General features: G+C 40.1%; 1 protein-coding gene across 1 annotated transcript in view; it reads left to right on the top strand.

Annotated features, from left to right (window-relative positions):
- The window catches only part of TMEM132B (transmembrane protein 132B), a 254,421-nt gene that overhangs the window by 189,092 nt on the left and 46,661 nt on the right, over positions 1–18,668 (top strand). Inside the window, exon 5 of the mRNA XM_075769570.1 lies at positions 16,330–16,473. Within this exon, the coding sequence (XP_075625685.1) occupies positions 16,330–16,473 (144 nt within the window). The remainder of the gene's footprint in view (positions 1–16,329; positions 16,474–18,668) is intronic.

Raw genomic sequence — 18,668 nt, forward strand, 5'->3', positions numbered from 1 at the left:
GGAAATGTTACAGTATTAGTTGAAGCTTACTGGATGAGAGTGGCATTTAAAAACCAAACCTACAGATTTCTCCCTACTACTTGTCGACGGGATAGGTCACAGAATTGCTTCCTTGTATAACAGGATTCTATTTAAAATCTTTTACTTAGTTATTAATAAAACTGTTATTAATTGGATAACATGCTATTAAAATTGTTACAGAATCCTATTGGCCCAATGGGTTTACTTACAAGCCAGAGCTTATAGGCTTTTATAACCCTTCTATTAATATGCCTATAACCTTCTCTAACATATGCTACTCATGTCTGTTGCACACTTAAAATGCCTATTAAATATTGATTGGTCTCCCTTATAAACCATTTATAAATAGAAGCTTGTAATATAAAATGTAACCTAAAATCATTAAGGCTACATGGTGTGCAAGTTAATAGTAGCAATCTTGAAAAGTTAGGGAGTGTATGAATTAAGGGAATTGTATTCATAAACTATTTTCTTAGTGCAAGATAGTGGAACTCCCATTGAAGTCAGGGATTTCCCATCTACTGAAGATTTTGCTCTTTTAAAAAATTATTTATAAACAAGAGGTGACATAATGCAACTTCAGATGTACCAGGTATGCTGAATTCCTTTTCCGTGTTTTTTTAGAATAGAGCAGAACTGTTTAAACTAAAGCTCCAAATATTTATGCAAAAGAGGAGCATCATGTATTCACGTATGGAAAAGAGGTCCACGTTCCCTGGTGTGGCTGCTGTGAAATGCATGGGTATTCTGCTGATGTTAGTGGAATTCTACTGCATTCTCTATATAATAAATCACAGGCAGCTGTTTCTAAATCAGCCCCTAAACTGAACCGAATTCAGCATAAGTAGCGTCCCACTTCAGCATAATTGCCCGCTGTTAAGCGTGGAGGTAAATCACATTTATGTCCCTTCACATCCATACCTGGTATAAGTGCAATCTGAGTAAGACCCTTTGCCTGAATTTGCCTTGCCCCGAGTTTGCATTGCCATTTAACTTAGTATTATTGCAAATACCTCTAACATGTACTTTAAAAGGAGGTTTTATTTTGGAAATGGCACTTTACCCCTAAGGATAGACCAGATTTGTGTGTACCACCATGCTGTTTTGAGTAACAGGATATTTAGATAGGCAAGAGCCAACTCTGGTCCAAAGATGTACTCTGAAAACCTACAAAACACTGACATTCAGTGCGGGAATGGCAAGTACAAAAACCCCAGGCAATAACAGCAATCAGCAGGTCTTTTTGTTATGCAAAGGAAAAAAATGAGAGAGATGGAAACAACAATAAACCAACAAGGATTCAAAGTGCTTTCTTTCAAAGCACCTCTTGCAATTTCCAGCTGCCTCCCTTTGTCACATCTCGTGTCTGAGATTAAGAGTCTGACCGATTCAGCTGTTTCTTTGCCTTTGCAGTTTTCACTCATTACTCAGTGTCCGTACCTGATCCCCTGCTCTTAAAAGCCCAACAATTAAGCGAATTCCAAAGAGGATTACAACTGAAAATCAGACAGTATAAATGTGATTTAGCATGGAGTGCTGAGCATGACAAATCATTTTTGTGCCTAGGTCTTACTGGTTCCGAAACGTGTTTCATTAGAAACACAGAACAGATTCAGCGTGTTCCTGTGCCAAGTGCCAGGTGCAGCCGTACAACTTCTGCAGACCGGCTCTTGCAAGGCTTACTGAGGCCGTAATACCCTTCCTTAAGACCGAAGTGCCATCGTTCTTATCAGCTTCTTAGTCGTGGGAGGAAATACAGATGCACACGTGCACAAACCAGCCTCCCAGGTTATTTCCTTCTCTTTGGAAGAGCTTGACTGAAAGTATTGCATTGTAGAAGGAAAAGAAGGACGTTGCGAGGTAGACTCAGATTCCTTATTTATGTGGTTAGAAGAAACCGGAGATCTTGATGCAAAAAGTTTCTAAAATGTGGTCTAAGTGTACAACGGGAGGGAAAAGTTTCTTGAATGTTTTCTTGCTGTGAGTTACTCTGTGAGAAGTTTGTCTTAGGCTTTCACTACTACAGAAGCTGGCTAGTGTTTCATTGATAAAGGAAGAAATCTCTCACATCAGAAAAGAATATTAATAGCACGCACGTGTGTGTTTGCATGTGTCTGTGTATTGAGTTGCCTTGGAAACAAGGGAAGAAAGTGCCCAGAACCAGAACATGCTTTCCATTTAAGGAACACTTGTGCTATTGTAAAACTATATACAAAAATAATCAAATTCATTCACCCATTCTGTAAGCAGCTTGCTACAGCCAGCAGCGTGCAGCCTGAGTATGTGGATCGCATGTAAAGATGACAGAAAGCCACTTGACTTTGGTTTTCAGCATATTGCTGAACAACGAGTTGACATTGGTGAAGTTGCTAATAACGTGAAAAAAAAGGTGTGCAAATTATTAAAAATGTTGGCAGTACATTAAAGTTACTAAGATATGAAATAGACCTGGAGTATTCGCACTGCAAAACAAAGCGGACAATTTTACCTTACATATAAGAACAGCTGTTTCAGCATATTGGCCTCAAAGACAGTATGTTGAAACAGCTGTCCAAGTGTTTTGGAGGTTAATCTACTCAATTAATCAGTGTCTATTTTTTTTTCAATTTATAATAATGTTCAAACCCTTCCTTGTGGGCATGTGAACAAAATATTAAATTAAAGTTTTAGTCATCAGTGAAATGCAGATCAGAAAACTGTGTGTGAGAAGAAAAATCTGTCTTCAAAGTAACACTGGGTCTTGGACAGATAAACATGTTGTCAGTAGAGATGCTGATCTCAGCAGCCAAATGATGGTGTTTTTTTAAACATCAATTTCAGGGGAGAATTACTAGCAAGATTGGTCTGTGAGAAACAAAAAGCCTGAACTTTTGCATGAAGTTCTGTGAAACAAGTGAATAAGGACATTCTCTGTTGGCTGGTGTTTCTATGTCATCTAGGAGCTTCCACCTTGAGTAACCTGCAAGCTGCAATTTCATGTGGTCTAAACCAAAACTCTTCAGACTGCAGCCTGAAAGTGCAAAACAGCTAAATAATTTTGGTCTCTGATAAATAGCCGCAGGCTGTCAGCGTGGAGATTGCATGGCAACCTGAGCTGTCTCGCTCTGGTGCATTTGGACGTGTGATGTTCAGGATCGGGTGCAGAGTGCTTTACTCATTGTCCATGCAGGAGCCCCTTGGAGTGGCTGGAAATCGGGCGTCAGCCCCCTTCACGTGGTGCTGCAGAGCTGAGAATGAGAGATGCCATACAATTAATACTGGTGTGGTGGTTGTAATTGTCAGAAATAATCTCTTAATGGGACTTTGCCCCGGAGAGAGGTGTGTTCTCAGGTGTGTTGTGCTCTGAAAATCATGCGCACATGAAAAGGCTACGGCTCCCACCTCATCTGAATTAATTTTGCAACATGTTATGAATGAAATCCTAGAACCTAGCACATTTTCTGCTTATTCACTGCCATTGAATTGCAGACAGCCGCTGTCAGAAAAATGCTCTGGCAATCCATTTGACCAGAAATAGATAAAATCTAAACATCATGTCCAACCTTTCTAAATATCACTGCACATGTAAAAATAGCAAAATCTTTATATATCATATCCTAGTCCAACTTTCATGTAAATGTTTTTTTAATCAAACGTAGGGCTTCTGGCTTTGTTTTCCCCAAGAGACCATGCAGAATAAGTGGGAGGAGTTAGCATAAAAGTTGGTGAAATATAGACTACAGCAGCTATGCTTACACAGCTATGCCTAATGGCTTCTAAAGTCTTTTCCTCTGCACTAATTTTCCCAGATTCTAGGTTTATTCCCCTCTGGACTGAACAGCAATGCATGCTGGAATGAGGCTTTTTTGATTGAAACTCTGTTTATGAGATTCTTAGCCAAGAAAAGAGAGAAAAAAAAACCAACCCCCAAACAAAACAGAAATGCTGCTGCAGAGAAGGAAGCTGCTGCAAGCGATGCCTGCCTGGAGACAGCGCTGTCAGATGCCTGCCTCCTGAAATGCTTCTGCTTAACGTGTCCGAGGTTGATTCTGTCTCAGGCTGTTGCTGTTTCTCAGCCTCATCAGTGACACAGCCCAGCGCTACTCAGCCAGGAAATTTGCACGTCATCTTCTCTTCCAGTCCTGTCACAACTTGTCATTAGGAAGAAGTAAGGTTGCAGTTTTATTCTGGCTTGTTCTCCATAATAGCTTTTGTGAGATTGCGTTGGATATACGTGCCAGAGTTCAATTACGACATTACTGGGAGGAAAAGCCAAAAGTAAATCAACACCAACTTGCACAATTGCCTTCATTAACAAAGAGGAAGAAAAACAGCATTGAAATGCCAGGTGCTGCTGCATTTAAAAGAGTGTAACCTTTGGACAGTTAGTTAAATGTCAATGTCATTTAACAAAAAACGAAAAGCAAATAGAAGGGTATGTTTGATGTAGTTGTTGTGGTCCTGTGACTTAGAAGTTGGGCATTGGTTGACCACTTTATATCATATTGGCCATGAAAAGAACAAACATTTGTCCAAAACTAACCTGCAGTAAAGCAGGAGAGTGTGGAGTGAAACTTTTGATCATCTTTTTCTGTTTTTTGTTACAAGGTGCCTTCTGGCAACAATTCTTGGGCTTTTGGAAAGTGATGAAGTTGCATCATAGCAAAGGAACAAAGATGTATTGAAACATGGTTTTTGTTTCAAGATCCAGTTTATCCATTTACAGATCATTCCTGTTGTCTAGAAAATTTGAAAATTCAGTAGTGCAAATGAGATAATTTACTCACCATGTTCTCACTAATTTCTTTGTGTGGACTTTCTCGTTCCCAGACCCAGGTTCAGCTTTCCTAGGTGAATACTCTCGCCTATGTTTTTTATTCATACCTTCACAGTGTGGATTTAAACGCAAACACACTTGAATTGTGACATGACCATTGATTTTATTCCTAAAGTGTTTTCCATCAAAAACCTGAGAAGAGTATGTTGAGGCCGTGCTGAGACGGTGTGCGAAGTGGTGTGGTGCTGGGGAAGATGTTCCACCTCTGGGTCCTCAGCTCACCATGAGGTCACAACACATGCAGAGCTAAACTTTCTTTGCTGTGTTGCTGTTTGTACTCTTATGAAGTAGATGTAAAATGTTATGGGTCTTTGAATGAGAGTTTAGAATTTGATTTATGTAAGATCCTCCCTTTTTGGAGGAACACTTTGAAAACAGAATGTGGGAAGTACTGGGCCACATCTGTGCTGTGCGGGCGCATTTCAACCACCCAGGAGCTGAGCTCTCATCAGGGAGGGAGAATGTGGTGACTACTTCAAGGTGTAAGAAAAGAAGGGAAAGAGCCAAAATTATAAGAAGTGGAAGGTGAGGAGAGCTTGCTCCTTTCTGTGTGACAATTGTATAGGGGTGCTTTCAATTGAAAGCACTTTTGAGCTGGAATTCTGTGTTACATTTATGAAGGCCTTTAGGTGCAACACTTTTTCCTTCTTTGTCAATCCTTTGCTGAAATGAGGTGCCAAAATGCCAGAGAACCTTATCTTTTCTTAAGCAGTGTCTTCTGTAAAAAACATCTGCCCTTGTATTAGTCTGTCCATTTAGCAGGAGCAATGACTATGCAGCAAGAGGACCCCATAAGCTGCCGTACAGGAAAGAATATGGCATTAGACCTGGCCGTCTTCCCACCCCACAACAGTAAACAATTTGAAATTGGTACTGCAAAAGAAGAAATAAATGTATTATCATTTGGAAATCTGCCCATTTTTAGAGAAAAAGTAAAGAATGAATGGTTAACACAGCCAATTTTAAGGAAGATAAATTTCCTTAATGGAGGCAAATAGCAAATATTCATTCCATTTGAACAGTCCAGTAGTGGTGATCTAATTTCTCTTTGCAACTGAGTCAGGCTGTGTAATTTTGTGTCTCCCATTAAGTAAAATGGCAGCAAATGGGAGAAGTTTTCCTCCACTGAGATAGTTCTTGTAGATGAGTTCTTCAACATGAATTGGCTAATTCTCTTTTTCCTCCCTTGCTGTATCTAGTTTATCTTTCTGGAAGATCAGTATTTTTCCCATTACTCATAATGTAACAAGTTCTAAAGAAATAGATTGTAAAGTCTGAATTTGAATAATGTCTTAATGACTTCTAAAGGTTAATTATGAAGATACTACTTTAGAAGGAAAGATAGAAGTCTTTTTTCATTTTCCTTCTGTCCTTCAGCATCTTTTGTTGAGATGGAAAAACAAGTCAGCTACTGCTTCCTGTAGTTTACAAACAGTTTAAAAGTTGGAGTCCCTGCTTGGACTGAGTTTGGTGCTGAGGTGTAAGGACAAGGAACCATTGTTAAAATTCTTTATCAAAGAAACATGCTGTGATTTTGATATAGACTTACTTTCATAGAATAATAAGTGGAAGACCTTTGTCTGTTTACAGAATGCTTCTATCGAAAACCAGTAACACTGTCACTTTCTATTTCTTTTCCTGAGAAACATTAATGTCATCCCCCTTGTCTGCTACTGTCTTGCCCTGTTTCAAACCACCTGTGAGATGACATCGGAAGCCCTCTCAAAGTGGAATGTTTTGCAATAGTTTCATAGTAAGAGGTATTCTGTGGTTTTTCAGCGTTCAGCTGTCTGTGGCATTAGAGTATATGCTAATATGCCATTATCATTTTCCACTTAAGAAAGGTGACAAGTAATACAGTCTTTCTGTCTTTCCTGGCATCTGTTACTGGTTGCTTTATTTGTAGCCCTCTATATTTCTTTACAGTCACTGATATTTGTTTTGCCGCACAGCTGAATTTCAGTTAACCAACCAATAAATTAACTGTTTGAAAAGTTGCATGCTCAGCATTTACTATTTATGCAAAAAGGCCATTTAGTAGGAAAGATGTGGGAATTGGTATTTAAACTGTACAGAACCAACAGCCTGAAGACAGCAAGTTTGAGTGTAACCTCTCGGAAAAAGCATGGAGCTAGGACACTGGGAATATGGATTCCATTTCTTGATTTGTCCCTGGCCTGGTGGGATTTCTTCTGCCTCAGTTATTTTAGCTGTATAATGAAGATAACCGTCCTGTTGTCCTTGGCAGAGCTGAGAACTGTTTTTGAAGTATTGTGGAAAGACAAGATACTATAAGGAGTAATTTAAATAAATCATTCAATATGTAATTTTTAGAACAGATGAAAGAGAACAGGGGAAGAGATGAAAAATTAAATAGTTTTATCCTGATTTCACAGGACTTTTACATTCGTGTAACTTCATGGTCTTTATTATAATTACTGCCTCTTGTACCAGTTTGGCTGAGAGCAGAATCCAGTCGGTCTTTTTTTTCCTTTTGCTCACAGGTTCTTAAAACAGTCTTTGGTTTGAAGGGACTATGTCTCCCAAAAGCTGATGGACTCTGGAAAAATACTGATGTTCTGAAAGCAGTGGCTCAGCTTTTGAAACACAGACGATATTGTCCTAGTCTGCAGGAAATAAATACACTGCACAAGAGTTCACTGAGAAATTAAATCATGAATACAAAAAAGGAATTTCATTCTGAACTTGAATAAAAAAGTTGTTCTTTATAAAATCTGAGCAAAGAAATAAATAATTAGACATAGGGGCATGTCAGAACAAGGCAGCGCTTCTGAATAGGTACAAGGTGGACAGACTGAAAAATTAAAATGAAGAACAAAATTCAAGCCAAGAAGGAGCGAAGGAAGGAAGGAAGGAAGGAAGGAAAAAAACTCCAGTGGTCAGAAGACTTTCAAAAACTCACCTCAAATAAAACAGTATTCTTATTTGAAAAAAATCACCATTTTTAATTTTAGATTTTTCAAAAGAAAATATTCTCAAAGGTGTATTTTGTACGCTTTTTGATTTTTGTCAAGAAACTTTTTTTTTCTCCTTGTCAAAACAATTTCCAGGCAGCTCTGAACACAGGGAGGAGAAATCTTCTGTAGCGTTTGTTTAGGTAGAAAGTAAACGTTGAAGACTTGAAAGGCAACACTTTGTTCAAGTGGAGTGCAGTGCAAGGATGAGCAATGTGTAGTTGATGGACGCTCCTAAAATCAGTGAATAAAACACCAGAAAGCTCTGAGTGTGCAAGGATAGTAAAGGCTGTTGCCTGGACTGGCTACAGATACATTCTCCTGCTTTTTTTTTCACTGCATCAAATACAGCAGTAGGCAGCTTTATGAAGTGAAGTAGCTAAAAGGCATGGTTGTATCAGCTGTGAAGTCACTGTAGGAAACACGCAGTGGTGTAAAACTCGTTAGGAGTACTGTTAGCTCCTAGGAGTAAAGGAGCTAACAGTAATGTGTAGGTACTGATTGTTGATAATTTTGAAAGCAGGAAGGGATTGAGTTTCTCTTGCCTGATTCTAGACATCATCTAAAGTAGACATCTGAGCCCTTTAATAGGCAATGGAGAGAGATAAAACTTCCAAAGCGTCACTTATGTTGGCCTAAGACAGGAACTGCCAGAGAATGAATCACTCACCGCAGGCGCTTTGGGAGGAGAAGAGCCTTTCTGAGGGCGAGCAGACAGTGGGAAACTCTCTGCTTCCAAAGCATTTGCTGTCTGAAAAGCCCGTCCTGCTGCAGTGTGTGTGTAAGCTTTACATCTGAGAGTAGTCGAATGCAAGCCCATGAAATTGCTTACATAGGTAAAATAAGTAAGTACAGCAGTCTGGTCCTGACAGATAAGATGGACCATCTTCAAGAAGAAACATAATACTTCTTTGGGTAAGGCATGGGTCTTTCCTGTCAGATCCATGTTCTTTGGAAAATGATATCCTCATTTTGCAGGACGATGAATGTGAGCATCTAGTAGATCTCTATTCCATTTCAAACTCCATACTGTGCTTCTCAAATATAGTTAATAAGTATATGCATCTAGCTCTGTCCAGAAAATACAGTTCTTTATTGAATTTGCTTGGTACATTATGAGCTCTGGACTCACACCGCTGTTTGAAATATGCTGAGGGAGAAGATACAAAATCCAGTTCTTCCGACCACCCTGTCTAGCGAATATTAGACAACTGTCTTCTATCAGGGGATTTGCATGATGTCACAGTTGCTTTCCCATGTATCTTTTTCTGCTCAGAAATAGATATTCTTAAGCTATAGCCACTCTATGAATGGCTTAATGAAGCAAGTCACCGTGTCCGAAGCAGAAAGAGAACCCACAGTCCCTCCATGAGAGGATGCTCCTGCAGGATGTTGGGAAGTTGTGTAGACATGCTGTAATTAATTTGTGCATTCTTCTATAGCATTAAACAGCTGTTATTACAGAAGGACATGGATTTCTGCCCAGGTAGCACTCGTGGTAGAAGACGAGCACACAGATTGCGGCAGTAAACTCATGTGATACGCAACCTTATGTTTCAATGTCTGTAGTTTTGCACTTGTGAAACTGAAGCCTTTTCAAGCCGGTGAGTTGCCAGCTCTCCCATTGCACTGGTGGCATAGAATTTCCTCCAGAAAACACTCCTTCCAGCCGCTCTGAGAGAAATTGTGATGACTAGGAAAGGAATTAGAGAAGTGTCTGAAAGAAATTCTTCAAAATGGCCATCCACAATGTTGTTAAATACTATTAAGCCTGTGAGACAAAGATACAGAGCCAGAAAATTGTATCTTTGGCTACTGTTGGTACTCAAGTGAACCCAATAGTTACGTTCCATAAACTTGGCAAAGCATGGCCACCCTAGATTTTTCCATGGAAAAAGCAATGCCTTTGAGGAGTGTTCATATTATTATTTTATGGCCATTTGAAAACAATCATTAGTGTATCAGTTTGTACTGAGGCTCACGTCATTGCTCTTGAGTAGACAGGTCTACCCATTTTGTATTCTCTTGAATTTAGGGGGATATTGTTTGATTTCAATTGGAGGTAACCCATGATTTTATTAAGTCAAAACATGATCATGTTTTTCTTGAATAAAAAGGGAAAAACTAGCATCTTTAAATGAACTGTGAAATTGTAAATATACTTACAAATGGTTACCAGTCACTTACTATTGAGAAGAACGGGCACAAGTCTGTCAGATGAATGCTCAGGTACTATACAGGTCTCTAAATGTAGTGTAAATTCTAGCGTGAATGACTGGCAGAGTTTACCACACTTTTAGGCCGACTTTAGGTCCTGTATTTCTCGGTGTACTAAAAGGTCCTGAAACACAAGCCAGGAGCTCTTGGTGTCTGTCCTCTGGGCAGACAACTAAAATCAGATATGTGATAGTTGCTCTCCAGCTGTAAGAATTTCCCATTCCTTCTACCTCAGGTATGTACTTCAGAGCAGAATAAACTCTACTGGGACATAATGGGCTGAAGCGAAATAGCATAAGCTCAGTCTCAGAAAAGGTCTTTTGCTCATGCAGAAGGCACTGGTACTTAGCTGAGACAGTGGAGACTGCCTGACAGGTTGCAATTACTTCTGCCGAGTGCACCAGGCTGCGTTCTGAACCTTTGCTTAATGGGGGCAGATCTGTTCTGCGTTAGAAAAAATAAAATAAAACTGCCTCAGGTCACAGATATGACAGTATCTGTGCTTCTAATCAGGTTTCACCTTCAGCAGCAGGTTTTGCGTATTCATCCTACATGAACCTCAAAATGAGCTGAATTTCCTTTATAAAAAAACACGGTAATGGAATGAATCTCAGCTTTAGTTTCCATGAACTCCAAGACAGAATTACCACTCCAGCTATCACGCATGCCAGGTATACTCTGCTAAGAGTTTCCTTCAGTGTATCTGTAGCAAAAAGACAAGTTATGAAATAAGATTCCACTTTGCAGTCTCTGTATCATGCTTTTTTGCGCTATAGCACATTGTTTTTGCAGTACACGCTAATATACATCTGGAATAATATTCAATTAGGCTAATAGTTGCTGCTTAGATTGTTCTGTAAGAATCGGTGATTAAGAACCTCTGTGTATGGTTCAATCTACATTAATTAATTTCTCCTGCAGAAAACATGTGCCTGCCTGTTCTTCCTTTGGGATCCCAATATGAAGTAAAGCTATTATGCAGGTAAACAAAGGAGATAAAGGATGACCTTTAACTTTGACACGATAGCCTGCAGTATTTCTGATTTGCCATCTGTCATAATGGATCACTCCCAATAACGATATGCTGGAGAAGAAGCTGAAATGAGCAAACAGCCGGAGACAGAGGAAGGTTAGAGGGTAGCAGGACTGACCTTCTAGCAACACGTGTGCTTGTCAGGGCAGGAGGACTCGTGTGCGGTTACACTTTAGGCCCCCCCTCTGACACCTGAAAACTTGGTAAACAGCTGATTGCACAATGGCTCCACAGCAATGATATTTGCAGAATAAAGAATTGGCCGTTGTTCGGCCCTTTATTAGGACTTGTAACTCCTTTCACATGCACAGCTTCTGCGGACTTGAGGCAAGTCCTGGGCAGGCAGGATTGCTAGTTCAGCCCACAAATAACGACTGATCAGCCATCTGCCAAAGCAGCTAGCAGCACTCCTGCTGGCGTTACTGTGGGGTCTGGCTCCTTGGCGTGAAGTGGACTGACTGTATATGAATGTGAGGAGGAAAAAGGGTCAGAGAACAACACAAGTTCTTTGCAAGATTGTTTATGTTTTCTAATGTTTCATAAACATAATCCCAGTTGTTAGGTCTCCCCATTGGGTGACAAAATGGTATCTTACCTGATATAATGGTGAAAAATATAAATAGCTTTCTAGCAACCTGGCTTCATTAATATGTATTGGAAACCTAAAATGGTATTCAGCTATGAAGGGGAAAAAGTACAGAATTGCTTTGGATTATAATAATTTCAGCAAAGCATCTAATTTATATATTAAGCTTACTTAATGGACTTATATTGCCTTGCTCTTTGATCTGCGGAAAAGGTGGTGAATAATTTATCAAATAAAAAAACCTCCCCTAGCCCAGCCCACACGTCACAATCTGCCCTATAATTTACATTTTTTAAGAGATGCCGTTTCCAGGCAGGAAAACTGGTTCCTAAAGATTCCTTCTAATATTACAAATGTATTTTCATGAGGTACACTCTGGGGAAAAAAATAATAATGAAGGAATGCAATTCTGCAGACAAGTGTTTCAGCTCTATGCCTTCTTCACTGAAGACAGTCATTTCAGCTAAATGCCAAAAGGCATTTAGCTGTAGCATTTGTCAGTGGAATAGGGTTGGCTTTAGGTTTCCCTCCTGATTTACAATTGAGTGTTTATTGGGTTTACTGTACTGTAGCATGTTTTGTTAACCTCTGAAAAAACACATCCAGCCTGTGCATTAATCACAAGGATGATATGTGTCACAGTAAACTGGGTCAGCGTGAGGCTTTTGTGCCCCGCCAGACTTCGTGGAAAGGATGCTGGCTGCTCCCGCAGGGGCAGGAGAGATGCGCTGGTGGCTTTGGGCTGGGGTCTTGATAACCTGTGTCCAGCTCCTGGCTCCTGAGAAGGTTTCTTGTGAGACACATAATCTATTTCTCCATGTCTTTTTTTTGCGACCAGAAGAGTGGTGGGAAACCGTGTCATGTTGGCTCACAGTAGGTGGGTGAGCTGCCATGGAATCACATGCCTAAGGAGGATTTAGGTCAGTGTGGTCTTGTTTAAAGCCTAATTATTGGGAACTTTGTGCCTGGAGTTCTTCAGTCGTGAACCTATTGCAGTCATTCCTGCTTCTGGTCACATACATAGCTAACAGCGGTGTTGGTAATCACAGCTCTATCATGACTCTTGATATGTGTCCCGTTCACATTTCCCTCCATTTGTCCAAAGCAATGAGTTGTCAAACATTTACTATGACTGTACAGAGGTTTATTCATATTTAAATAAAGCCATTATCCTGGCCTTGAGTTTCAGTAGTTTTCTGCTCTTCCTCTTGAGTATTTCTCTCAGTAGTGCCATCTAATCAGCTTTAGGTTTTAATTAAACAGCTGTCATTTGCTTCCTAGTTCTGTTGCGACCTGATGTTGTATTAAATTTTAATTTAGCCTAGGCTGGATAAGAAGTAGATTCCTTCAGACAACAAAGAAATGCTATTAGCAGGTTACAGTTGTAATTAAGAAGAGCTCTGCTGAAGTGCTAATGCATTCAGGTAGAGAGAAGGAGCTGGAGATAAACACACATAATTATTATTCAGGGATAGAGCCTGCAATATGAATGCGTAGCTTCCACCTAGGCTGCTTGAAGGTTTTGGTCAAGATCTGGCAGCTGAAACCCTCGACAAAAGAAATAGGAAGGGATTCCCAGTTTTTCACCCAGGACCTTGCAGTGTCAGCAGTTAGAGGTTTGTGCTGGTGGTCCCTGGGCGTTGTGCCAGATGTTTCACTGATGCTGTGCCATGTGGGAGGACCTGCCTATGTAAATCAACATTATTATCCCTCTCTACATTTCAGATGCTGTTAGTAATAACCAACACAGGTATCTTAAATTCAGTAACACTTTTTTTTCTGCACTAAACCCTACCATGGAAATATAAAACAAGCCTAACAGAATTTAGATGAAATGCTATTACTTGTTGAAGATGCACTAAAAAAAAAAGAAGCCTGTTTATAAATCTAATGGACAGTCAATTAGTTCAGTTCTGGCTTCATATTTCTTCCTCAGAGGAAATATATTTTTTCAGTCTATAAACAGCCAGCTCTTAAAAAGGTCTTTACACAGCCTATTATACTTGTGTAACACTTGATCCAAGGCATCAGGCATCTGAAATATTGATTTATATAGTAGAATTGCTTACCAATGAAGTGTAGTTTTTGTCAAGCAGCACCAGCTAATTAGCACGGTGGGCATCTGTACACGCTGGGAAGGAGGGAAGGTTCGGGACAGTGCTTGTGTCAAGAGCAGGATGAGCATATTTCAGAGCATCCACAAATAGCAGGGTTGTGAGGTGTCTTAAGACTTTTTCTCTCATGCTTATCTTCACAAGGAGTTTATGAAAGGAATGCAAATGTTTTATAAACTTTGCATTATCCCTCAAAGCATCAAAGTCTGACTTCAGCCTGGTAGCTAAGCAGCACTTGGAATTAAAAGGAGGCTAGACGTTTTGTTTATCCTTTGTCACATATGAGGGTCAACACAAGGGTGATAACAATGAACAGTGCAAAAACCAAAGGAGAAATTAGTTGAGAACCTGGTTCTAGTCCACTGAAGTCAAAAGAAGCCTTTCTTCTATGACTTGGTAGGGCTTTGGATCAGACCGTAATTGCATACAAGTGCTGCCTGCCCCTGACATGTAGGAGTTACATAGCTGTGCTGAGTGGCTTTTGAAGTGGAATTAGTCATGTGTTTGTTGTTTGTGACCTTGGCAAAAGTACTGTTTCCCATGAAGAAGACTGTCTCTTGTGGAAGAATGGCTTAGAAATAGCATACTGGCAAACTGCTTTTTGGGAGCATCTGGACACAGGACCACCGTGTCTTCATCATATACCTGGCATATGTTGACACTAGATTGATGACTTAGGATTTATGGGATATTTGCTGTTGGTTTGGTGAAATCTACCTACCTCTTCTCTGACGTACTTGTGGATGAAGCACCCTCTGTTTCTCTTTGTCTGTCTTATGCACCTTCTTTCCACCTGAGGTCCAGCTGATTGTTTTCTTTCACCTGGCAGTGCATTTTCTTCTTGGCTTTGTTCAAACCTCAGTCTTTGAAAAGGTTTTACAGTTGTTCTTTCACACTTCTATTTTTGTCACATGCTTGTCACATACTTCTCTGTTTCCCAGTGTCCCTCCCTCATGGATGGCAGCTGGTTAGAAATGAGCCCATTCAGCATAAACAAAAACTAGACAGTCATTAACTGTGTAAAACATCTGGTTTGTGCCTCACAGAGAACAGAACAAAGACAGTATATTTATTTCATGAGGTATTATTCAGAAAAGCATCTCTATTCAGGACAACACTTAAATGCTTAAATCACATTGAAGTCTAAGTGTGAAGTTGAGCACGTACTTTTAGTGCTGTTCTGAACAGAAATGGACTCAAGTACATGCTTAAAGGCTTTTCTGGAACATGACTGCCCATAAAGCTCTAGTAGACTGTATTAGTTAGCTGGCACTAGTGTTATTAGTACTTCAACTCATTTAATTCAGGGTGCTTTTTGTAGAAGTTTCTGAATATTGATTAATAATACATCTTAGTTGCAAGTATTTATTGGTCTTCTCCAGCTGTCCTTAGCTTGTGGTCAATGCCCATTATTTTCTATCAATCTAGCTAGCAGACAGAAGCAAATGATAGTGAATATATCTCCCTATGCAAGCTGCCATCAAATTTTTCACTAAAATCCATTTCTTCTTCCACCAATTCTAATAACGGAATTTAAAGTTAGATTAGTTGGAAGCAACTTTTTTTTTTTTTTTTTTTTTTTTTAACAACTGGCAAGCAATTAGTTTTATGGAAGTTGAAAAATGAAAAGGGGATTGATTCAAAGCAGTATTTCCTATTGCAGGCTTTTCGAGAAGGCCAAACCGAACCTCTCTGCAAGCACAGATTGTTCCTTGCCCTGCATGTGTGTCACGTTCTGGGCCTGCAGTAAGCGCTGCTTAAGCAGAGACAAGCTGCTCTGTAGGTCTTTGGAGGTTGTTCCCCTCCAGTCTGCATACCTGCTTACGCAAGGCAGGGACCTCTGAGGCAACTCATTTGGAGTAATTAATCAAACAGTAGCCATACTGAGACACAGAGGAAGGCTGTGGTAATGGAGTCATTAGAGTGCCAGCACTGTGAATTCATCAGGATTAGAGATAAACATGGTAAAACATCTCTAGGTGGGATTTTGATGGGGAAAGATTAAAAAAAATTGTATATGGATGGCATTGCTTAGTTGGTAATAACCTACCTCATGCGTAGATTTTCTCATGTATATGTGTCCTGAAAAGGTAAAATGATCAACTTGCAACACTGTTAGCTGGAGCAGTAAGAAAGAAATCCTGTTATTGTAATCACTTCCCAAGTCACTGGCATGATCTGGGGTAAGGGGGTGGGAAGAGTCGCTGACACCCTCTGGAGATCATACCCGAATAGTGCTGTGGTTCTCCCAAGCTGCAGATGTGCCTTCACACATAATTGCATTACAGATTTCATTGCCACAGCAGCCAAACCTGTAAATGGGCTCAAAAAGAGTAAATTCGTATTTGTCAAAACCAGAATTTACTAGTCCAGATGCAACTTTTGGATTAAGAAGTTGTTAAACCATTGACTGCAGGGAGCTGGAAGGGTGTGTGCCAGGAAGGGTCGCTCCTCTGCCCCATCCCTGTCAGAGGCAGGGTTTGGTTCCTCAGTCCAGCCCCTGCAGCATGCTCATGGTTTTATGCTCCTCTAACGCCCATCCCTCTTTTGTGTGTGTGTGCATACAGGACACAGAAGTCCTTAACACGGCCATTCTGACGGGCAAAACGGTGTCTGTCCCAGTCAAGGTTGTTGCTGTGCAGGAGGATGGGTCTGTGGTCGACGTTTCAGACTCCACTGAGTGCAAATCAGCTGACGAAGACATCATAAAGGTAAGGCTCCCACATGAGGTGGAGAACGGAGTTTTCACCCTTTTGTCCTCCACCACCACCATATTGGCACCTGGCTCACATTCAGGTTTTTACATCAACCAGGTGTTTTACTGTCATGGCTGTTTCTGCCGTGGCGGGTTTTTTCCACTGTGCAGTGAGGAGAGTGGTCTCCAGAGGTTATGCAGGGTTAGTACGTTTCCATAGACTGATGCGGAGCCGTTTGTGCTGGTGTGTCCATGTGGGAGAGAGGGCTGAGGATGCTGGAAGAGCAGTCCTAGTCCTTCTTCACTGGCCAGCCAGTGCTGATGAGAAAGAACATGTTCTCTGATATGTCCCACTTGGGAAAAGTCAACACCCCGCATAGGGAGCTTTGCTTTTGTGTGGCTTTTCTGCATCCATTATTTAATAATACTAATGCAGTATATTGTAACAGTGTGCAGCAAGGTTTCCTACATGCTTCTGACTTCATCACCTGCTTTCCAGTCAGAAATTTCTTGTAAGTAAAGATACTGAACTGTATCAAATCTGGAGGAGCATGATAGATAACAGAAAATAACCATCTTGTTGGAAAAATTCATAAAACAAGAGCTGGGAGCTTTTAAACAATGTTGTGTTTTGTGGTGGGTTTGGTTTTTTTTTTTAATGATTTGTTCAACTGGTTCTCCCCCCCTGACAGTGAGATGAAAATAGCATTAATGTGACTTTATCAAGACATTGACTGCGTGACTTCTGACACCATTGCACGGCTTTCGGCTTTTAGCTCATACTAGTTTGAAGCATAAGAGAAATACTTTTGAATATATTTAATAGGTTTATTTGTTTTATCCTGTGGTTTGGGGGTGTTTTTTTCTTGTTTTAAATGAACTTAAGAATTGACTACAATGAATTCTTTATAAGCATGGGGGTTTTTTGTATTATTTAGGAATTTCTTCCTAGAAAGATAGTTTCTTTGTCTCAGTTCCAGGGAAGTGCAGTATATTATATATAAATGCTATAAAAATAGGGTAGTATAGTTATCCTTTTTCCATAGTAATCCTGTAACCTGTAGATCTTACGATAAGGTCTCTTTGTAGTTTTTAGGAAACAAGTTCCTCCTGATATTTCCCAATTCCCCCAAGTGTGAATGTATTCCAGACCTGAGCACTTCTTTAAGTTTTCTTCAGATTCCATTGGAGGAAACCCGCATCCTTTATCTGTGTATGTTTAACCTATTATTATAACTTCTTTGTAGATAAGACTGCAAAGGTCCTAATAGCTAGCTTGTACTTTGTCAGATAAATTTTCATGTTGTTTAGCTGGCTAAAGAATTGCACACAGCAAAGCTATTTTTTTTGAAGATAATATGCTGGAACAAAAAATTCACCTTCTGTTTTGAACAACTCCTGAATAAGCTTGTTACCAATTTTTGGAATAAATTACATCCTCCAAAAAACCCCAAAATTTCATTAGGTTTTAGATCCAACAACAAAGAAATTCCTTTGCAGTTAAAGAGCTTGCAGAGCAACCGTACACTTTGTACATATTCCGTCTTTCTGAGACCTACGAGTAGGGGAAGATGACATCCATTTGGTCCTAGGTAGCTATAGGAAAGGCAAGAAGGGTTTGGCAGAAGCCTTAGGCAACTTCTACTTGCTTCCAACTTTTTTCATTAAGATTTATTTCCATTTAACATGAAGGCAAATAATTCATAAATAAAATTCAGGTTATTGGGCAGAGGCATGTGTGCCATTGTATCCTCAGAGAAGTTGATAACTTGGGGCTTGGTTATGCAATAATGATGCCTAGCAGTTTTCAGACCTCAAAGCATTTTACAAAGGACATCAGCATAATACTTTCTCTTTCATGAAAGTGACGGTTCCAATGTCTAGCCTCAGCCAGTGATGGAGGAGGTCTCTTGAGTCTCCAGCCTGTGCTCTAGCTTCTGTATTTTCCCTTATCTATCAGATGGGGAAAGAAAAAATCGCTGTCCTGGTTTTTTGGCTAAGATAGAGTTAATTTTCACATGAAGCCAGGAGGGGACACAACCAGGACAGGTGACCCAAACTAGCCAAAGGAGTATTCCATACCATATTGATGTCATATCACATGACATCATGCTCAGTATATAAAGGAGGCTGGCGGGGGAGGAAGGATCGCTGCTCAGGGCTGGGCTGGGCATCAGGCTCTGGGGGTGTGCAAATTGCATTGTGTATCAA

Source organism: Balearica regulorum, chromosome 17 (assembly GCF_011004875.1).
Source record: "Balearica regulorum gibbericeps isolate bBalReg1 chromosome 17, bBalReg1.pri, whole genome shotgun sequence".
Taxonomy (NCBI): Eukaryota; Metazoa; Chordata; class Aves; order Gruiformes; family Gruidae; genus Balearica; species Balearica regulorum.